At 30.3% G+C, this 20,312-nt stretch overlaps 10 protein-coding genes across 10 annotated transcripts; 2 read left to right on the top strand and 8 right to left on the bottom strand.

Annotated features, from left to right (window-relative positions):
* Window positions 1–776: 776 nt before the first annotated feature.
* BX663DRAFT_437325 (uncharacterized protein) lies at window positions 777–1,064 on the top strand (the record flags this gene model as incomplete). The annotated part of the gene is made up of 2 exons (XM_051523226.1): window positions 777–828; window positions 889–1,064. The coding sequence occupies 2 exons, from the start codon at window positions 777–779 to the stop codon at window positions 1,062–1,064; spliced, it is 228 nt and encodes a 75-aa protein (XP_051381530.1).
* Window positions 1,065–2,642: 1,578 nt separating this feature from the next.
* Window positions 2,643–3,913, bottom strand: BX663DRAFT_514828 (ricin B lectin domain-containing protein). Its single transcript, XM_051528353.1, has 7 exons — window positions 3,766–3,913; window positions 3,654–3,683; window positions 3,565–3,591; window positions 3,432–3,480; window positions 3,306–3,375; window positions 3,168–3,246; window positions 2,643–3,089 (listed from the first exon to the last, which is right to left on the bottom strand). The coding sequence occupies exons 1-7, from the start codon at window positions 3,853–3,855 to the stop codon at window positions 2,676–2,678; spliced, it is 759 nt and encodes a 252-aa protein (XP_051381529.1). The 5' UTR covers window positions 3,856–3,913; the 3' UTR covers window positions 2,643–2,675.
* Window positions 3,914–6,266: 2,353 nt separating this feature from the next.
* On the bottom strand, window positions 6,267–7,745 carry BX663DRAFT_111458 (uncharacterized protein). Its single transcript, XM_051521491.1, has 7 exons — window positions 7,528–7,745; window positions 7,291–7,475; window positions 6,957–7,226; window positions 6,761–6,903; window positions 6,690–6,709; window positions 6,532–6,622; window positions 6,267–6,456 (listed from the first exon to the last, which is right to left on the bottom strand). Coding segments are annotated over exons 1-7 (789 nt in total). The 5' UTR covers window positions 7,530–7,745; the 3' UTR covers window positions 6,267–6,378.
* On the bottom strand, window positions 7,291–8,530 carry BX663DRAFT_514801 (uncharacterized protein). The gene is made up of 6 exons (XM_051528352.1): window positions 8,400–8,530; window positions 8,172–8,313; window positions 8,051–8,083; window positions 7,846–7,992; window positions 7,528–7,786; window positions 7,291–7,475 (listed from the first exon to the last, which is right to left on the bottom strand). The coding sequence occupies exons 1-5, from the start codon at window positions 8,496–8,498 to the stop codon at window positions 7,542–7,544; spliced, it is 666 nt and encodes a 221-aa protein (XP_051381527.1). The 5' UTR covers window positions 8,499–8,530; the 3' UTR covers window positions 7,291–7,475; window positions 7,528–7,541.
* A 101-nt stretch (window positions 8,531–8,631) lies between these two features.
* BX663DRAFT_514799 (uncharacterized protein) lies at window positions 8,632–9,036 on the bottom strand. The gene has a single exon (XM_051528351.1). It carries the CDS (start codon window positions 8,993–8,995, stop codon window positions 8,765–8,767), a length of 231 nt encoding a protein of 76 aa, XP_051381526.1. The 5' UTR covers window positions 8,996–9,036; the 3' UTR covers window positions 8,632–8,764.
* A 1,668-nt stretch (window positions 9,037–10,704) lies between these two features.
* Window positions 10,705–14,765, top strand: BX663DRAFT_537167 (kinase-like domain-containing protein; the record flags this gene model as incomplete). Its single annotated transcript, XM_051530653.1, has 16 exons — window positions 10,705–10,762; window positions 10,840–10,865; window positions 10,978–11,036; window positions 11,116–11,591; window positions 13,032–13,123; window positions 13,183–13,247; window positions 13,314–13,431; window positions 13,492–13,554; window positions 13,645–13,677; window positions 13,760–13,834; window positions 13,885–13,981; window positions 14,090–14,217; window positions 14,277–14,357; window positions 14,432–14,486; window positions 14,547–14,599; window positions 14,703–14,765. The coding sequence occupies exons 1-16, from the start codon at window positions 10,720–10,722 to the stop codon at window positions 14,763–14,765; spliced, it is 1,527 nt and encodes a 508-aa protein (XP_051381525.1). The 5' UTR covers window positions 10,705–10,719.
* A 119-nt stretch (window positions 14,766–14,884) lies between these two features.
* On the bottom strand, window positions 14,885–16,025 carry BX663DRAFT_531913 (FAD dependent oxidoreductase; the record flags this gene model as incomplete). The annotated part of the gene is made up of 2 exons (XM_051530414.1): window positions 14,885–15,716; window positions 15,826–16,025. The coding sequence occupies 2 exons, from the start codon at window positions 16,023–16,025 to the stop codon at window positions 14,885–14,887; spliced, it is 1,032 nt and encodes a 343-aa protein (XP_051381524.1).
* A 184-nt stretch (window positions 16,026–16,209) lies between these two features.
* BX663DRAFT_514754 (uncharacterized protein) lies at window positions 16,210–17,348 on the bottom strand. Its single transcript, XM_051528350.1, has one exon. It carries the CDS (start codon window positions 16,955–16,957, stop codon window positions 16,487–16,489), a length of 471 nt encoding a protein of 156 aa, XP_051381523.1. The 5' UTR covers window positions 16,958–17,348; the 3' UTR covers window positions 16,210–16,486.
* A 202-nt stretch (window positions 17,349–17,550) lies between these two features.
* On the bottom strand, window positions 17,551–18,394 carry BX663DRAFT_514751 (PQ loop repeat-domain-containing protein; the record flags this gene model as incomplete). The annotated part of the gene is made up of 3 exons (XM_051528349.1): window positions 17,551–17,669; window positions 17,724–17,816; window positions 17,897–18,394. Coding segments are annotated over 3 exons (690 nt in total), but the record flags the coding sequence as incomplete, so codon positions are not given.
* Window positions 18,395–18,963: 569 nt separating this feature from the next.
* Window positions 18,964–20,293, bottom strand: BX663DRAFT_514748 (anaphase-promoting complex, subunit 10-domain-containing protein). The gene is made up of 5 exons (XM_051528348.1): window positions 19,719–20,293; window positions 19,488–19,650; window positions 19,364–19,428; window positions 19,181–19,288; window positions 18,964–19,109 (listed from the first exon to the last, which is right to left on the bottom strand). Exons 1-5 carry the CDS (start codon window positions 20,174–20,176, stop codon window positions 19,013–19,015), a joined length of 891 nt encoding a protein of 296 aa, XP_051381521.1. The 5' UTR covers window positions 20,177–20,293; the 3' UTR covers window positions 18,964–19,012.
* Between the last annotated feature and the right edge of the window lie 19 nt (window positions 20,294–20,312).

Raw genomic sequence — 20,312 nt, 5'->3', positions numbered from 1 at the left:
AGGCTGCCAGAGAAACAGGAATTGTAGTTCGCACTGCGCAAGATTATGTTCGCAAAGCCCGTTTGCTTATTGAGGAAAGGAGACTGACAGAATGCATGGAGGTCGATACTGACGAGGAGATTGTTGTTACAGAGCCTGCCAAGCCTAAGGAACGAAAGTATGGAAACCAAAAGCTTTTTGAGGAACATTCCATCTTTTTTTTAGAATTCTATGAGAAGCATGCAGATGCTACATTGAATGAAGCAAGAAAAGCTGTGATGGATAGTTTTCCTGGTTTAGAGATTACTGTCTCGGCAATTTCAAAGCATTTGACCAAGCGTTGCGGTCTTACAATGAAGAAACTAGAGAAACTTCCTGCCGCTCGCAATGAGCTTTCCACTTTGGAGAAGAGAAAAGAGAAGATCTTGAAGTGGATGGGGATGTCTGATTTTGATTACCTCAGAAGCTGTGTGTTTATTGACGAGGCAGGCTTCAATTTGCATATAAAGAGAACCTTTGGACGTTCTTTGCGTGGGACTCCTGCTAAAACAATAGTTTCCGCGCAACGTGGTGTGTTTATTAGTATCATTGGTGCGATGTGCGAATTGGGAATTGTCAATTTGATGGTGCGTAAGCCTACAGCAGTAGCTTCCAAGAAAAGAAAGCTCGAGTTGGCTGAATCTGGTGTTGAAATTGTGAACGGTCGTATTGGTACTAGAACAAGTCATTATATGCAATTTTTGGAAAAAACAATGGATGCACTGGATGAAAATGATCTGAATGGCCGCTATTTAGTTATGGACAACGCTCCCATTCATAAAAGTACTGAAGTCCAAGAATTAATTTCTCGTCGTGGCTATAAATGCATGTACCTTCCAGTATACTCCCCTTTCCTGAATCCGATTGAAGAAATGTGGTCCAAGATCAAGCTGAATATTCGGAGAGGGGAAGTTACTGAGAAGGATACTTTGATTCCACGAATCAGCGAAGCTGCTAGGAAAGTTACCGTTTCCAATTGCGAAGGTTGGATTAGACATTCCATATCGTTTTTTGATAGGTGTTTAAACATGGAGTCAATGTTGTAGCTTTATATCCCCTTTCCTCCTTTAATTAGCCTTGTAGTTTGAAATATATTATGAAAAAAGATTAAATAAAAGCAATATACACTTGTGCATTCTGTAATTTGCGGTTTTCCAATGATGCACAATTAGTGTCAACCAACGCAAAGTTGGATGGCAAAGGCTGCAAACTGAGCTTCAATAGCGCAAACCTAAACTTCAAAGGCCGCCAAATAAATGGAAAAAACCAGTATTACTGTGTTCTATTTTTAGCCGTTTCAATTTAATGATATGAAGAAAAAAGAAAAAAACTGAAATTTTAGAGAACATTGAAACCATTTTTTGAGTTGGTGTACAACCTTTGTATTATTTTGTCTTTAATAAACTATACAGATGTTTCATAGTCTTGTCTTTTGTCTTTATATTCTTTTTCTTTTTCTTTATCTTTTTGTCAACTGAAGTAATATTGAAGTCACACGTAGTTGATATTGTTGTGATATTAAATCTTTTATAATTTCTGTCAAACATTATTACTCTGCTCTAGTGATAATTGACACTTTCTCCAGATAGATTGACAGCTATCCTGCAGCTTTCCAAAGCGCATCATTTACATGTCTTTCACTATTCAAATGAGTCTGCCAATATCAAAAAAAAATCTTTAGTAGTCTCTTGCGATAATGGCCGTCATTTCAATGCTGAAGGACCAAAAGTGACGATGATTACCAATTATAGTGTTAAATTGAATTTTGAAGTTCCTTGCTGACATCAAGAACAAGGCAAAGTGGAATGAGCTAATGGCAAACTCAAATCAATCCTGAAAAAGTATTGCCTTGTTTGTAAAGAGGAGTGAGACAAATGGCTTCTGGCAGCCATTATAGAGTAAGCTTTGGAAATAAGTATGAGTAATATTATAAATGATGAATTGCATAATACAGGATAAACTATAAACCTAAACATATAATAAGAAATTGTATCATTTCTAAATATTTATTTTTATAACGTTGATAAAGGATTCAGGTCGTCTTTGATCCATCCAATAAAATAAAAATGTAAAAGACATCAGGAACCCATACTCAGATTGAATAATAAATTTTTTATTTAAAACTTAATCAGATCATTATAACACCCAATAGGTAATCCATAGATCAATCTCTTGAGTCAACAAGACTTGTATATCTGAATACTTATACTGTTTCATGACTCATGTTCTTTGATGGTTATTTTTATTTCTTTGATTCAGGAATCATTAGTATAAATATAAGCAGTTGTTTAGGCACGATATAATCTTTAATCTTTAATTCTTTTTATTATTATTATTCTTTTACATTGAATAAAAAGTGTCAAATTATAATCCTTTCTCGCCTTCTTTCTTTCGTTCTTTTTTATCTTTTATAATATTACAATCTATACCATCACATTTTGCTTAAAGATCAGCAACAGAAATCTTGTAATAAAAAATGCATGGTTATATTTGTATATGTCTATACTATTCTCATATTATTATTTATATTATGAATTAAGACTTCATAACAAAATGCAATTACATTTCGTACCTAGTAAAAGCCTTTATTTAATGGTAATATATTCCAATTTGATATATATGCATTTTTTTTTTTTTTTTTTTTTTTTTTTTTTTTTTTAGTGACGATACATAGGGTTTTTATCATCAGGAGGACCATAATTACCATAACCACTAGAGTGCGACTGATAACGAGAGAAATCATTATTACCACCATCTTGAGAGTATTGTGACTGATTAGAACGGCCATACTGAGAAGCAAATTGATCATTATACTCTTGATGGTGGAAATGCTGATTACTAGCAGGGGAATAACTAGAGGCATTACCAATACTACTAATACCAGCAGCTCCTCCGCCTTGAGGCGGATTATAAGGTGTTTCTTCCTTTGGACGACCACCATATATAGGCTTCTGAGTTTCACGTTGGTCAAGAGGTTCACCGAAGGGTTCAATAATCCATTGTTGATTATCATTATCATTCTCCTTTCGCTTATACAAAATAACCTTGGTACCTTCCTTGCTTCCACCACCCTATACATATAATTTAAGTACCAATATTTTAAATATATACAAATATGAACATTTTTTTTTCTTTTTTTTTTTTTTTACCTTAATATCTAAAACAAGACGAGGATCAGCTAAGCAGTAAATATAACCATCGCGGTAACCCCACCTTTGATTATGAGCCCTAAAAAAAAAAAAGAAAAAGTTATAAACAAATGTATAAATTGAATTAAAGCAACATACATGGTCATTTTACGATCATATTGAACAATAGGCTTATCAGATTTGAGATCACCACCACGAATATCCATAACTAAATATAATAAATAATATTAGTAGGCAAGTTTTTATTTCAAGCATTAAATTTACCTAAATTGGACTTCTTATTAATTAAAAAACCATCATCAAAACGCCAGAGCTATTTTTTTTTTAATTAGGTATACATATAAACCTTAAGTTATATTTTTATCAATAATTCCAGGAATTATTATTGCTCCTTTACCTGATTATCATTATCATCGCTTCCTTTCTATAGATGTAAACGCAAAGTTTTAAAAAAAAATATACACACATATATATATTATATGTTACCTGTGGCCAAATAATTACACTAGAATCAGGCTATATTTCCGAAGTTAGTTAAAAAAAATAAATAAAAATAAAATAAAATAAAACACATTAAGCTGCTAAATATAGTATTTACAGTAGTTTCTCCCATGTAAACATCTATACAAGCATTACTTTTGCGAGATTTGATATAAAAATAACGTCTTTGAGGGAATCCAGTAGTCATTTTTTTTTAAAAAACGAATATATGGTATATTAATGTATATTTTTTCTTAAAAAAAAAAAAAAGAAAAAGAAAATTAAAATTAAAAAAAAATAGAGTATTTTATGCGGACATCATTATTTCGAAATTATGTCGCACTTTTAATTATAAAAGCGTTCTATATATTTCTTTTTAATGTAACCTTGAGGTCGGGAAAAACTATATTGCTATGTTAAAGAAAAACATATCGCATAAATGAAAAAAAAAAGGTTAAAAAAAAAGTCATACTAGTCGTGAGATTATGAGATGATATGAAATGAGTAGTTTACATTAAATTTAAAATAGTTTAAGAATAAAATAAATAAATAAATAAAAAACGATAAATGCGTCAATGGAAAACCTACTCTAGTTTATAATAGATAAATTAGTTCATTTTTTTTAAAAAAAAACTAAAAAAAAGAACTTACTTTGTATCTAGGTTAAATCTAATGATAAATTGACTGAAAGATTGTACTACTGTCTACACTTTGATTGAAAACTTTCAATTTCTAGGTTTCTTTTCGATCGCTGACTAACTAAAGTGTGCTAAAAACATTCAAGGATAACACCATCTACCCACAAAGGCCAAACAATAGCGAGCATGCTCAAGTATGCTGTAAGATCAAGATTCTAAAGGTAATACCGGGATTCCCATCTGTAAAGAAAAGCCTATGTACATATTTAATCTGTGCACCTATTTAAATAAAATGAAGAATAACCTTAAAATCTTAAAAATAATAGAATTATCTTAAAAAACCATACCTGATAACTGAGGAGGGAGGGGGATTCGCTGGTCTTCTGTATGGACTAAGGTTTTCAAACATTTCAAACTATTTCAAAACTTAAGCTTCAGTATTTGGGGCAGTATTTACTTGTATTAAATTCCTTACTTGACAGTAACAAAAAAAAATCGTGCTTTTTCAGTAACCTCTTAAATTTGATAACACGTATTGGTTTGTGATATCCAGTATTCGAGATAGATCAATTACTCATTATAAACTCTATATCTCGACAAAAAAAATTTCTAATAATTTTTATCAGGGCTTGTTTCTTGATGTACATAGATGGTTTTGAATTTCGACGCAGATTGATAGCATTATCACGACTAGAAGTAATTTTAATATAATAGTAATGTAAATCATTAAAAACTATAGGCCTGTTTTTTTAAAAAATCTTCAAGTCCTTTAAGATTCAATGTATCAAAATGCAAAAGTGTTCTTTCGCAATATTCTTCTACATTTTCTTCTCTTTTAAAATTGTTTTTAATGAGACTTTACATACTGATGTTTTATTAGTACATCAACAGTATAATTTTTCGCGTACATAGTAAAGCAAACCTCGTCTTCCTGGATCAATTGCCACACATTTACCAGTAATTTGTTGTTGTTATTGTTCCGAGAAAAAAGCTTATATACATACTGTATTTGTTCTATTATATACCTATGCTTAGACAAGTATTTACCTTGCATATCCAATCTTTTTATAATAATAGTTAGCCCAACGCCATTAAATTGCATGGTTCAAAAAAAAAAAAAAAGGAAACATAATCTACTATCTTCTCCTTTGTACTTGGAAGACTTAACCTCTACTACCCCATAATTACAATTTGTCAACATTCATGTATCATGATCGAGAACAACTTAGAATGTTCCGACTGACATATTCTCGGCAATAAAGATAAAAATACAAAAAAAAAAAAATATCAAGTGATTAATCAGGGGTACTGACTATCTCAAAGTTAATTAAAAAAATTAATTCTATCTATCCTTTCATTTTATTATAGTATTTCAAATATCATTATTTATTGTGTGCTTTACTGAATTAATATGGAAGCAATTAAGAGTACGAATCAAAGCTTAGTTTCTGACACACAGCATTTACTTAATACAATAAAATGTGTGTACGAAGTGTATTCATCTTTTATTAAATTAAAGATATTCAGATACTAGCTTGATCCAGTTAATTGCTGCTCGGATAGTTACTGTTCTTGTATATTTTGATTCGGTATCATACTTGTAAACAACTAGTGATGATGTGTTTTAATATTATTTGAAGAAAGCTATCTACGTCTATTGATGCCTATGTTTAGATAATAATATATTTAGACAAGGAAGGCTAGATCACATAAATGTATTAATAATATCTATTGTTATAACTAGAGCTAATGTAATAGCTGGAATACAACATGTATAGTAAGGTTATATACTACAGTGGGCTTGACTACTATGTAGTGATAAATCATGATTTATTTTGTTTACACTCATTTTCAAGTCTATGTTTCTCAAGTATTATTATTATAATTAATAAATATATTACCACCATCACAAAACCTCCCCAAAAAAACAGAAGTTGACAAAAAAAAAAAAAAAAAAATAAAATAAAAAATATTCTTATTATGCAGTACACTTTTCTTCAATACTGTGAAATAATTTTCTTTCAAGAAAAGGTGTACACGAATATAAAGTAACAGTCATACATTGGAAATGGAGATTATTAGCTCTTTTATTGCTATATGCAATTCTTCATTATAGCATTTGTTTCTGTTTCATCTAAACATAATAATTTAGATAAAATAGGCACCATTGCCTTTATACATGTACGTAAATGTATATAAAAGGGGAATTAGTTTAATTATAATCTATATTTTCAATTACTTTTTACCTGCTTATTATTTGATGTTAAAAAGCTTATTAATACATTTTTTAAATATTCAACATTCATATTTTGTCTTTTATCAAAGGCATCCATTTTTCTGTCAAGTATAATGGTAATTTTAATCATTTCAAAGTAATCATGATTGATCAATTTTTTTTAATTACCTTAATTCGTCTTTTAAGACCTAATTATGGCGTTAATTAAAGATGTTCATTTGTAAATAATTAATTATTACCTTTTCTTGACTTTTTAAAGCAATAATCTTTTCTTCACTTTCATGTAACATTTCACTTAAACGCTGTACTTGCTTCTCTAAACTAATCTTCTCATCCGGTGTTTGATATGATATAAATGTAGAAAGTAGAGAACTCATGGAGGCTAATAATAAAGTTAATATTTAGGATTTTTATGAAACATAAATACTCTGTTACCATAAACATCCTGATCGTTATCATCATATTGTGATAATTGAGTATTACTACTATCTGAAGAAGTTGTTGTTGTCGTCGTAAGTGTTTCTTTTTCATTCTCTTTTCCCAAAAGCTGTTGTTGAAGAGAATCATTGGCTTCTTCTAAATTATGAATACGAACTTTACATTGAATTAATTCTTGTGTTAGATCATCCACATTGTTATTAATTGCTAATTCTTGAATTTGTGCTTCATATTTAAATTTGAGTTCATTTAATTCTTTACTAGATGCTTTTGTTGTTTTCAACCTTAATATAGCTATTTATATTCATATATATGTGTATAAAACTTATACCTGCTTCAAGGTTTTCTTTTTCTTGTTTAAAAGACGCTTTTAATTCATTTATTATTCCTTCTTTTACATTGTTTTCTTTTATCAACTTGTTTTGGATAGTTTCTAATTCACATATACGATCCAGTGTTTTTCTAAGGTCATATTCTAATAAAGATTGATGCTCTGTTTGTTCTCTTTTATATTTCCTATTAAATAATCATATTAACATCCATCTTCTCTCATTTTTTTTTTTTTTACATGGCTTATTTTTGTTACATTTTCTCGGCTTGAAGTTGTTGAACAAGCTTTTCCAATTCATCAATTCTTACTAAATTCAGTTTTTCTTCTTTACTTGTTTCAAGCAAAGTACGTGCCCTTTTTTTATATTGTTCATAATCGTTTTTAGTTTGTTCCAATTGAATTGTTAGTTGTCTGTTTTTTGCTTCCATCTGTTTAATTTCTGTTCCATAAAAAGTTTTGGCATTAGTAATTTCTGCATTTACTTTTTCAATCGTTACTAAAAGAAAAAAAAATATTCAAATAAGCCTTTCATTTTTTATTTTTATTTTTTATTACATTGTTGTGATTCAGAAGTCGCTTTATATGTGTGCTCTTTCATTTGACTTTCTTGTAATTCAGTCTTAAGTCTTTCAATTTCTACATCTTTAGAAGCGATGGTAACTCGATATTTATCTATATTCTTTGATGCTTGTCCAAATATTTCTATCATCTTATTTAAATTTACCTTATCAACTAACATAAACTTTGTTTTTTTTATTACCTCTCATTCGTTTCAACTTTTCTTCATATTCAGCTATTTATTTAATTTTTATTTTATTTTATTAAAGGAAGATGAAATAATGAGCATCGACTAGATCATTCTATTATTGCTAAACTATTACTTGTTTTTGTTGTTAAAGTTTCTTTTAACTTTGAGTATTCTGATTGTTGATTTTTAAGTTGATATTTTAAATCTTTTACTTGTTCTTGAAGTTGAAAGTTTATTTTATCTAATTCTTTAGTAGATGATGTTGTACCTGTTTTCTTTTTATTGTTAACATTTTACTATTATTTCTCAATGTGCAAATATTGTATTGTATTGTCTTTTTTATTCTTATTATTCTTATTACTTTAATCCGTGACTTTAGCAGCTCAAGTTCTCTTTCTAATCTTTCAACCTGCTTTTCAGCTTTTATAGCTCTTGATTTATCTTGATTATCAATATTCATTTTAAATTAATTATTGGAAAAAGAAATGTGCTACATTATCTGAATATAAAAAAGTGGGATTGATTTATTATTTTTATAAATTAAAATTTATAAAGCGACCTATAGGCACATAATATCTTTATTATATTGGATTGCCCAGGTCAGTTCAAATTATGTGAAAAAAAAAGTATCTAAAAACCCTCTTACGGGACAAGAGGTAAAAAAGGTAAAGGAAAGGAAGAAGAAGAGAAGGAGAGAAAGAAAGGGGGGGAATATGGCTAACAAGTTTAAAGGGACAACCTAGTTGAGTCATTTCCTGCCTGGATCAAGAAGTGGAGAGGGGGTAGTTTATCGTGCATTAAGTAATCCATTTCCTGTAGAATGGTACACATAACTGGCCAGCGATAGAACCAAGCAGAAACATCCTGAGAATTTCGGTGCTTATGCTGAGGGAGATGATTTAAAAGAAAGGAAAGGGGATCTGCAATTGATCGTGGCAAGAATAAACGGGTGTGCATATGCAAGCATTCAGTGACATGTGACCGACTAAAGTGTACATGAGGATGATATGGGCAGGCTTTAGGTATTCCTCCAGGTAACCAACCAAGACGCCATCGAATAGTTCGACTACGCTCACTGTGTGTCATGGGTGACCAGAGTATCGGATCAGTAATCAGATTGGGGCGGCAAGCGGAAAGCAAAACAGAATGTGTCTCGTCACGTAGTTGTTGAAAACTCTCTTCAAGAAATTCTCGACGATGTTTTCGAAAGGAGCGTTTGTCTAACGGAATGGAATTGGCGGCACAGAGTCTCCATCATGGTGTTTGAATGAGTTTACACCATTGAGTGTTGAAGGTGGAGGCTTGAAGCTTGGGAAGTAATTTAGTGAGCAAAGTATCATTCGGCAAATCGATAGCACGGAACACGAATTGGGCCTGCAGAATGGACACCCTAACCTTCATTGATGGTTGGTTTACCATATGAAGCATTACCTTTACTGATAATCAATTAGAGCCACCAAATATCCGTCTTATGCAAGTGTTTTGACAAGATTCCATGTATTGGATAGTCTTTGCACTGGGTAAACTAATAATTAGACCATATTCGAGTTGTGGTCGGACTATCTGCTTGTAGAAGCGAGTAGCGAGTAAACGATCAAATCCCTTGGGGTTAACCCTAATCGATGCCATTTGGTTCATTGTTTGTAAGGCTTTGTTAGTATTATTTTTGTACGAGTTGAGCTGTATCTAAGAATCCTCCTGTCTTGATGGGGATACCTCTAGATAAGAAAAACGTTTTTGGGTTGGAATGGGGTCACCATATAAAGTGTACGGTTACTGATTATCAGAAGGATCAAGGATTACACATTTACTAGGATTCCAGTGGTAGCCTAATAAATTACTGTTTTCTTCACATAACGATAATAAAGAGCGCAACTTTTCAAGTACCATGATGAGGACAACATCGTCAGCATACAACAAACAATTAATCGACTGTATAAATTGAAGTGGTTGATCACGTATATTTGTTGAAATTGGTGATAGACGTAGAATATTAGGAAGATTGTTTATGTATATTGAGTACAAAAATGGAGAAAGAATTGAGCCTTGAAGAGCACCAGTTCTTGGGAAAAACCTATATGATATAACATTATTTAGAAGTGCTTCGAGTTGGACATCGTCAAAAAGATTTTTCAGGATATTTAGTAGTGGAGCAGGGGCATAATCAGATAAACAGTGCCAGATGTAGGCACAGTCTACCGTATCATAAGCCGATTTGATATCAAGGAAAGCAAGCACTGGTTTGAAATGTTGTGTTTTGTGAAGTAAGTTACAAATTTCAGTCAGACAAAGGACCTGATCAAGTGTACTTTGAGCCTCACGAAATCCCCCTTGGGCAACGTCTAACGGTGAACTATAAGTCATGAGATAAGGATACAGGCATCGTTCAAATAGCTTTCGAAAAACTGATGTTAGGCTGATAGGTCGATAATTTCATGGTTCGGTAGGTGCGCCTTTCTTATGTATTGGGACAATCTGAGCGACTCGCCAAGATAGAGGAGTATAGGACCATTTTTCTTTAATTACACTTTATTCCACTCGAAAAAAAAAAAAAATATCTGTCATTGTCTGAATTTGAAGTTCAGCAACTGTAAGCCACGCATTAACAAAAATAAATAAAAAAAAACTGCACACACATATTTTTTTCCTCTTTAAAAAAAATAAATATTAATATATAATAAATGAAAGCACCTACTTCTCAAGATAACCTATGGATAGCAGCAGGTATTTTTAACGAAAAAAATATATTATAATTTATTTACATCTTATTAATTTTGTTTATTTTATTTTTTGATTACTAGGTGATGGCCAATTAGATCGTGTTAGGGTAATAAATTACATGACAATCTTTTTTTTTTTTTTTTTTTTTTTTTTTTTTTTTTTTTTTTTTTTTTTTTTTTTTTTTTTTTTTCTGCTAAATAATAAAATGATTTCAACAGGAATTAATAGAAAGCGGAATGGATATAAATAGTCAAGATCAATTTGGATATACTGCTATGTAAGAGAAGTAAATAAATAGAACCTCATTCCCCTCCAAAAAAAAAGAATATTATATAGATCTTTAAATGTTATATTAGGCATGCTGCAGTTTCATATAATCAAAGTGAAATTGTTAAATATTTAATTAAAGAAGGCGCTAATATAAATATTGAAGACCTTGATAAGGATACTCCACTTTTTGTAGCAGAAACAGTTGAAATGGCTCAATTATTATTAGATCATGGAGCTGATCCCAAGCATAGAAATGAAGAAGGAGTTACTCCTGCCTTAGCAGCCTTTCAAGAAGGTTGGAATGAAGTTGCAGAGTTACTAGCTAGTATCACACATGAAGAATTACCTAATGAGGAACAACAAGAGACAGCAGCAGATTCTCTCGAACATGTTATGCAGGATGCTGCTGAAGAAGAAAAAGAACAAAAGGACGAAGAATTAAATGAAGATTTATCAAATCAAATACAGGAAATTATAAAACGTATTGAAGAGCAAGGTGGTGTTGACAATGAAGAAGAGCTTCAAGAGATGGTTGCAAAAATGCTTTTAGATGAAATGCAACGTAAAGTAAATGAACAATAAATAATAATGTCAATTATAGAGTAGTGTTGTTTTGTATAAGTAACAGAATTTTTTCGGGATGGAATGGAGAATAGTTATAAAAAAAAAAAGTGTCAAAATAGGATGATGATACAAAAAGCAGTGTGGTATTTACCTTTGAAATGTGAAATTTATCCATAAAATACTAATAGTAAAAATTGTCACACTTTTGTCTGCATTATAATTGATTCTAAAGAATTAGTGACTCCAATTTGGAGACCTTTAAATGCCATTGAATCTTTCCCGAACACTTCACTACCAAAAGATACGATAAGTAACCTATCTTTTATGATGTTCAAATTTCTTTTGTTCCTAGAGATGTGTATGCTCCAGGAGAAGCAGATAAACTGATAAGTGTGACTGATTTTGGACATATCAATCGTCGATATTTTATCATTGTGAACATCAGGAAAGGGTATCAGGTCATACCGGTGTATCTCTGCAAACATATTATAATAACAATACGAGTTAGTAATCTTTTTTAACAAGGCATTTATTTGGCTATAATAGAGAACAATTGTATCCATAATCCTCTCTCTCTCTCTCTCTCTCTTTCTTCCTCACCCAAGCTTCCTTTCTAGTTTAATATCTGATTCTCCATGGACTTGTTTGTTGGTTCTCAATATGTTTTATAACAATATGAGATAGATTATCCAACTCTCCTCCACTCCATTTCTTTCCAATCCAGGATCACTCCTGATAGACTGGTTCTCTAAGCCCTTTTCTTTACACTTTATTTATTTATTTTATTTTATTTTTCGTAATGTGTTTGATCTTTTACTTGTTTTCACCTTTTGTTCTATAAGTTACTTTTATCATTAATTTTAAACTGACTAGGGCAATTCAGTAATCTATTTAGTTACATGCCCATTGGTCTTTTTTTTTCATATTTTTACAAATAAAATTCTTCTTAATCGTAATATAAAGTGGGCCACTTTATCTTTCTCTTTCTTTCTTTTTTACCTTGTGTCTCTCACAAAGTGCCTTTTTTTTTTCTGGGCAATCCAGTATCATTTTAGATACTGTGTGCTCCTAAAGATCAGAAATTTAATTATATAAAATTGAAAGACTAGAAAAATTTAAATACAGAACAGGGCGATAGGTCCTATTATTATTACTATTATTTAAAAAATATTTCTTTTTCTTTTTCTTTTTCTTTTTTTTTTTTTTCTTTATTTAATAGTTAATTCTTAATAATTTAATGGATAAATACCAAGTATGAAACATTAAAAGACTTATTTATACAAATGAAAGTAACTAATTTTAATATTACTATAAAAAAAAATAGAAAATTGAAAAACTTGGTGAAGGTAGATTATTGAATGAATATAAAAAAAAAAAAAAAAAAAGAAAAAACCGAGCTTCTTGTTTACATTTCAAATTGCTCATTTATTATAATTAGGTACCTATGGTATTGTTTACAAAGCTCAAAATCGTGAAACAAACGAAGTCGTTGCTTTGAAGCGTATTCGTTTAGATAATGAAGAAGAAGGAGTAAAGTGCTTGCTAAAAAAAAAAGCTTGTAGCTAATTAAGTTTTATAACCAATCATAGGTACCTTGTACGGCTATTCGAGAAATTTCTTTATTAAAAGAATTAAAACATCCAAACATTGTTAGGTAAATAGAAATACTTTTACCTAAAAAAAGAAAAAGAGGGAGAGAGAATACTCATTATATATAAAGATTATATGATGTTCTACATACCGAAAAGAAGCTGACACTTGTATTTGAATATTTGGACTCTGATTTGAAAAAGTTTTTGGATTCTTATGGTGGTGATATTGATGTTATGACTTTAAAAGTAAATTATATGACATTATTGATGAATACATTTGAAATATTAACATTACTTTGAATTTAGCAATTAATGTATCAATTATTAAAGGGTATTGCATTTTGTCATGCGCATAGAGTTTTGCATAGAGTAAGTGAATAGTGATACAGTGATACATATTTCATTCTTACTGTATATTCTCTTTCTCTCTCTCCCTCTTTTCTTTTTCTTTTTTTTTAGGATTTAAAACCACAAAATTTGTTAATTAATAAGGTAAGGCATTTACTTATAGACAATATCGAGCCAAATGTTGAGTGTATTTTTTTTTTTTTTTTTTTTTTTTTTTTTTGAATAGAAAGGAGAATTAAAATTGGGTGATTTTGGACTTGCAAGAGCATATGGTATTCCAGTTAGAAGTTACTCTCATGAAGTATGTATCCTATTTTATTCAAAACGAGTAAACTTACCAATCATTTTAAGGTTGTTACTCTGTGGTATCGTGCCCCTGATGTCTTAATGGGCTCACGTCAATACTCAACATCCATTGATTTATGGTCAGCAGGATGTATTTTTGCTGGTAAATATACTTTTTTTTTTTGTTTTGTTTATATATGTAGACACACATATTTTAATTAAATACTTATTATTAAATCATAAAGTTTGCATTTTTTTTTTAATTAATTAGAAATGGCTTCTGGTAGACCTTTATTTCCTGGTAGTTCAATTTCTGATCAATTGCAAAGAATTTTTAAAGTGTTAGGTACTCCAACAGAAGAAATTTGGCCAAAGGTGTCTCAACTTCCTGAATATAAAGTAAGGTTTATACATATAATATTTATGGTGAGACACTATATTAACTAAAGTATAAAAAGCCTGATTTCGAAATATTCCCAAAAATTCAGTTAGAAACTCTTCTTCCAAAACTTGACCATCATGGTATAGACTTATTAAAAGTAATGTATATGATTAAATATGACTATCATCCTGTGTTTTAATATCTCTCTTTTTTTTTTTTTTTTCTTTTTAGCGCCTTCTTGAATATCCACCAGAAAAACGTATTACAGCTAGTGACGCATTACAACGTAAGCTAGAATGAACATATCATTTTCAAAAAAAAAGTAACTTATTTTATTATCAATTAGATCCATACTTTGATGAACTGCGGAAAAAGGAGTTAATTTTAATGGATAATAATGTAGCAAAAGAGAATAGCAGATAAAAGAAAAGAAAAATCTAACAATTAACATTATATATAAAATAAAATAAAATCTCATTATTTTATCATGGAATAAACATAGTCAGCAATGGCCAGTGATGATGTCAATCCTGGACTTTCTATAGCAATTAAAGAAAAGAAATGATCATAACCAGCTTCACTTTCGTCCTTAATAATAAAATCTTTAAATGTCTCACCAGGTCCTGCCAACTTAGGTCTATATAATAATGATAAGTAGAGTAGTGTTTAGTGTTCCCTTTCTTATTACCTAATACCCGAATAATCTACATGAAGCCTTTCCTTATTTAAAGAAGGTAAATAAGACTGAATCGCTTCACAAAACATGTCTTTCCTTTCATCTGATACACTATAGTCATGAGGACTATCTATATATTCAACATCAGGTCCAAACTTAACAGATCCAGCCAAATCAAGTGTCAAATGAGTACCAAGTCCTGCAAGGTCTCTTTCTGGACATGGATAGATTAAATGATTCACTTTTAAAGGTGCATGATAAGCATAATAATGACCTCTTGCATAATGTAATTTATATTTATTTGATAAGAGCATGTTGCTGACTTTATCTGCATGAAGACCACCTGAATTAAATACACGTTTTGTCCATATAAGTGATACATCATCCTTATTATTTGTGACCAACTCAAGCAGATAGCCGCCCTCCTTTATAGAGGAAGGTTCTATAGAGCGTACACACGTAGACAAGACAACATCACCTCCCTGTTGTGATATCTGTTGTTCAAGATAGGACATAAAATGATGAGAATCTATAATCCCTGTAGAAGGAGAGACGAGTACTGAGAGAGCATGTATGTTGGGTTCTTGTGCCTTTATCTCCCTTTGTTGGTCGATAAAATAAGTTTCAACACCTAATCGAGTTGCTTTATTATAAAGACGTTGAAGGTACTGATGCTGTTCTTTATTTTGAGCTACAATCCATTTACCAATCCTTTTATGACGTATCTTACGCTCTCTACATAAATCATACAACATACGGTTGCCTTGAATACAAAGTTTAGTTTTTAAACTATCTTCAGGATAATAAAGCCCTGCATGAATGACTTCACTATTGCGAGAACTTTTTTTTTTTTTTTTTTTTTTTTTTTTTTTTTTTTTTGACATGTATTATTGTTTTAATTTACAACATTTCAAAAAAAAAAATAAATAAATTGGATTGTTAAAATTACCTTGTTTCTTCACCAATTCGTTTATTTTTGTCAATCACAAATGTCATCTCATTCGGTCTTTCTCTAGTTAATTTCTCACCGATGGCTAATCCTACAACACCTGCACCAATGACAATATTATCGACTTCTACATCAGGTAGTCTTACGGTGGAAAACGATCTGGTCTGTAGTAGTTTGACCCATCTTGATGAAAATAACATAATAGGTTGTAGTATAAAGCAAAGCTTGCATTATTTACGGGCCAATCATCTCTTGATAGAAAAATTTACAAATGACAGTGAGGGAAAAAAAAAAAATAGATAAATAGCTTTGATTGGCTTATCTACAAAGGGGTATGAATTCGAGTCCTATGCTTTGTTACTAAGAGACCAGATATAGATGGGGGGGAGAGAAAGAGAGAGAGAGAAATAATGGTAACCATATAATAGATCAACAACGTACAATTATGTATACATAAAACATGGTAGTATTTGTTCATTGTAATATATAAATAAATATACATACATACATGCTTACATACACACATGTACATTTGATATATTTTTATATCAACTAAAGTTACATGATATAAAACTTATTTATCCGTGACATATTCTTTGTTTTTCCTCTTCTTATTTCTTCCCATCTAATTATTGGTAAAAAATTTTTATTTTATTATTATTTACAATTGTATTTGTTTGTTGTTGAATTCAGAAGAATGATGGATACGCAAATGTCTACGCATATTACTATGCACGCTAAAACTACGTCCACAACCCTGATGATGGCATTGATAAGGCTTTTCACCTGTATGTGAATAGATATGAATACGGAGCGATGAAGGTCTTGAAAATGATTTTTGACAATGATGACAGTGATGGCGATATGTTTGCTGCTTTTCGAAAGACGGACAATAGAATATCTTTGTCGTCCTTTTCTCCTCTTTTGCTGTTAGCCTAGTTGTTGACGATGGTGGTGACTGAATTGGATGATTATAACTTTGTTGTTTATAAGGATCAAGCCACATAGTAGGTGGATAACCAGATGTTGTATGAGCTCTTGTATGCTTAGGATGATATGATTGTTGATGACTAGAAGAAGGAATACACTGATGATGATGATGAGATGATGGTTGACGATTGTATTTCATCATCGTCCTCTCTACGACTCCTCTACTAGTGCTATTGAATTCAGACACAGAGCGACGATGTACCTTTATATGATTCACTCGTGACTCTTCTAGACAATAAGGTGATGACGAAAGTTGTTGTAAATTCGGAGTAGCTTCTTCTACCTTAAATTCAGGTCCAAAAGATGATGTTTTTCCTTAATAAAGTGTGTTTCAATTAATATACATGATACATGATACATATTCATATATACGATACTATACTATACTATGTAATTATGTAACTTACGATAGGGTTCAGTTTTATCAGTATTAAATAAACCTTGAAAGACAAGCTTAATAGAAGGCAAAGTAACTTGTTGATTATTCATTTAATATCAGTTGAATAAACAATAAAGAAAAGGGTAAAAAAAAAAAAAAAAAAAAAACTAAATGCCTTTTCAAGTACATTTATATAAGTTGATCAACACTATTAGTATCAAATGATGCTGTTGCAGATCGATGATATATAACAATTATCATGAATGCATTAAATGAAACATCGTCATTTAAGGAGAAAGTTTACATATTCTTATTACTCCTTAAATGACTTTTCTTTTATTTATTTATTTATTTGTTTGTTTGTTTGTTTGTTTATTTAAGCTTGTTGATCTATAGTCACATTTTTAAAGTCTGTTACTGAATAGTTTTTTTGTGTATCCTTTACACGTCGATACATATAAAATTGAAAGAAAATCTATTATTTTGTTTTTAGTATATTATAAAAATAAAAAAAAATCTGATAACTTACGGTGAAATCAAAGAATAAAGTACCGCCACTTCCAAGTAACCAGGGATAATTAATTAATAGATAGGTTGGATCAGTCGATTTCAATATGATGCTCTATTTTAGATGCTTGTTTAATATAATCCTAATATCTCCCCCCGCCCACTTTTTTTTCTTTCTTTTTCTCCCCCCTTTACCACACAATAGGTTAAATTGCCAACAACACTAAACACAAACATAGTCAAACTAAGTCCTTCTACACTCTCATTTCTAAAATTTTGCATAATTTGGGGTATACGACTTGAACAATAAAGAAGGGCACTTCCCCATCCCAATAATTGTGGAATAAGATGTAACTGACTTGGATCAATCTTCTCTTTTTGTCCTGGTATGAAAAAAAATAATGCAGATCCTCCTAAGAGACCAATCCAAAGTAAAATACTAGAGATAACAAAGATTCGAACAATCGTGTCTGTCTTTTTCGAGCTAGTTTGAGTGGATGATTTTAATTTTTTATCTGTTAAAAGTGGTGTATGTTCATTTAATAATCGATGTCTTTCATTCTGATATTGGCTAAGTCCACTAATATGGCTAAGAGTTGATGTTGAAGAAAAAGAAGAGGAAGAAGAGGAAGAGGAAGAAGAAGAAGAAGTATCATTAGGTGTTACATAGTTAGTTTGTTGTGTTTCAAAGACAACTACTTCTTGGTTATAATGATTGGCTTTTCTATAATAAAATACTTGACCCATTAACAGACAGTCTGCAAATAAATAATATAATGCAAGTAAAAGCTAAACAAAAAAAATAAAAAAATGAGCCAAGTATTACATTATATTCTAATTTCTTACCATTGTAAAAAGAAGATTCTCCAAGATAATTCCCATTAAGTTTAATATATCACCTATAATCCAAAATGAAAGAAATTGTATAGAGACACCGTCTGTATTCTTTCTCTTATAATTTTCATAAAATTGTCTATTTATATATTCAGTATTGTTATTATTAAGTTTATTTTTTTTTCTTTCTACAAATATTCTTCTTTACGGTGTAAATACAACGATCCAGCAGCAAATACTTAGATACCCAAACAGATTTGCAAGTGATTCCTTATCTAAAAACTCGATCATTTTTATTTATTTTATTTTATTGAAGAGAAATAACTTTTTCTCCTATTTCGTTTTGTTATCAAAAGAATAGAGTAAAAGAGGTTTTGAAACGAAAAGAAATAACATTTAAAAAAAAAAAAAAAAAAAAAAACTTTTTTTTTATTTTGAAACTTCAAAAATACAACTTTTTGATTGGTTAATAATATATTACCGTAAACCTTTATTGGTAACACGACGTTTTTGTAACAAAGTTCTTTCTTCTTGTAACTTTCTTTCTTTTTCTTCTTCATCTTGCGAATATGGTCTATTAACAAAAATTAAAAAAAAAAAATGTATTCAGAAAATAAAAAAAAAAGAGAAAGAGGAAATACATACGATAAGGCGGAAAATACTTTTAATTGTCGTATATGCGTATCTCGTCCATTTAAATGTGTATTTAATATAGCAATTTGAAGCCTAAATAAACGAAAAGGATTTCCATCACTTGATTTTTTTTTTTTAATTGTAAGCAACTCTTTTTTTTTTCGAGACTATTATATAAAAAGAATGATACTATACTTTTTGGAGGTTACATCTATATTAATCCAACCAACGATTTGATCACATTCTATTTGTATTATTTCCTAAAAAAAAAAATACATGTAATGTCAATCTATATTTATTAATTCACATTCTACTTTACTTGAAGATCTCTAAATGTTGTTCCTCCTCTAATAGATATTGTTTTCGGGGTATAGCTTTCATCTTGAAAGTAATCAATGAATATAGATACTTGTCTAATTAAAGTAGCTTGTTTGAATAGGAGATCAATTGTATGATTCAATTTTGGATCAGGACAATCAGATCTAAAAAAAAACCAAGATTTTAAACGATTCAATATATATACCATATATATTTTTAATTCCTTATTTACTGCCAATATGTCAAAGCATTGTTGTCCCTTAATTTATCGGGTCCCCAATGAGGTCTAAAAGAAGAAACACTCCAGATAGCATCATTTTCAGCAATTTCACGTCCCCCTAAAGCAATTTGCTCACGATTTGGAAGTGTTTCACGATAGATGAAAAGCGCATTACTTTCTTTTGCAAGATCTTCTGATTTTGTTTCATCAAGTTCACTTTCTTCTTTTCTTCTTTCATCATTTTCATTGTCATATTCGTCTTCTTCATCTTGTCTTTCACCAAAACCGGAAACGGGTGGCAAAGACATTATTTCATCGTCATCGTATTCTTCACTTCGTGTTGGATCATGTAAAAACTCATCAGATGTTATATTCGTTCGTTCATCATAATAGTCAAGTATGTTGTTATTAGAAGAAGTTGGACCTAAAATATCTAACGTGTGGTCTTGAATTTCTTCATCACTCATCATTTGCTGTCAAAAAAGAGAATAAAAATAAAAATGGGTTTCAGAATGTCCCGATTTATTTTTAAATTAAAAAAAAAAATCACACACACACACACACGCTATTATTAATAAATTTTTCTCACATTTATTCCTTCACGAT

This window comes from Cokeromyces recurvatus (assembly GCF_025118155.1).
Source record: "Cokeromyces recurvatus strain NRRL 2243 chromosome Unknown BX663scaffold_18, whole genome shotgun sequence".
Lineage (NCBI taxonomy): Eukaryota > Fungi > Mucoromycota > Mucoromycetes > Mucorales > Mucoraceae > Cokeromyces > Cokeromyces recurvatus.
The sequence above is the reverse complement of the archived record's forward strand: the minus strand, read 5'-3'. Positions and strand labels throughout refer to the sequence as shown.

Excerpts from the sequence above, each read along its gene's own strand:
- BX663DRAFT_514799 (XM_051528351.1), bottom strand. The coding sequence starts at position 8,995 with ATGCACACCCGTTTATTCTTGCCACGATCAATTGCAGATCCCCTTTCC.
- BX663DRAFT_514754 (XM_051528350.1), bottom strand. The coding sequence starts at position 16,957 with ATGATGAAATACAATCGTCAACCATCATCTCATCATCATCATCAGTGT.
- BX663DRAFT_514748 (XM_051528348.1), bottom strand. The coding sequence starts at position 20,176 with ATGATGAGTGATGAAGAAATTCAAGACCACACGTTAGATATTTTAGGT. Across the intron at positions 19,651-19,718 it reads AATGCTTTGACATATTGGCA|ATCTGATTGTCCTGATCCAA; the intron begins GTAAATAAGGAA and ends GTTTTTTTTTAG. Across the intron at positions 19,429-19,487 it reads CAACATTTAGAGATCTTCAA|GAAATAATACAAATAGAATG; the intron begins GTAAAGTAGAAT and ends TTTTTTTTTTAG.
- BX663DRAFT_514828 (XM_051528353.1), bottom strand. The coding sequence starts at position 3,855 with ATGACTACTGGATTCCCTCAAAGACGTTATTTTTATATCAAATCTCGC. Across the intron at positions 3,592-3,653 it reads GTGTAATTATTTGGCCACAG|AAAGGAAGCGATGATAATGA; the intron begins GTAACATATAAT and ends TTACATCTATAG. Across the intron at positions 3,090-3,167 it reads GTCTTGTTTTAGATATTAAG|GGTGGTGGAAGCAAGGAAGG; the intron begins GTAAAAAAAAAA and ends TTATATGTATAG.
- BX663DRAFT_514801 (XM_051528352.1), bottom strand. The coding sequence starts at position 8,498 with ATGAATATTGATAATCAAGATAAATCAAGAGCTATAAAAGCTGAAAAG. Across the intron at positions 8,084-8,171 it reads AACTTTAACAACAAAAACAA|CTGAATATGAAGAAAAGTTG; the intron begins GTAATAGTTTAG and ends TTAAATAAATAG. Across the intron at positions 7,787-7,845 it reads GACTTCTGAATCACAACAAT|TAACGATTGAAAAAGTAAAT; the intron begins GTAATAAAAAAT and ends TTTTTCTTTTAG.
- BX663DRAFT_111458 (XM_051521491.1), bottom strand. Across the intron at positions 7,227-7,290 it reads AAAAGAAAACCTTGAAGCAG|CATCTAGTAAAGAATTAAAT; the intron begins GTATAAGTTTTA and ends AAACAACAAAAG. Across the intron at positions 6,710-6,760 it reads CTTTAAAAAGTCAAGAAAAG|GTCTTAAAAGACGAATTAAG; the intron begins GTAATAATTAAT and ends CGCCATAATTAG.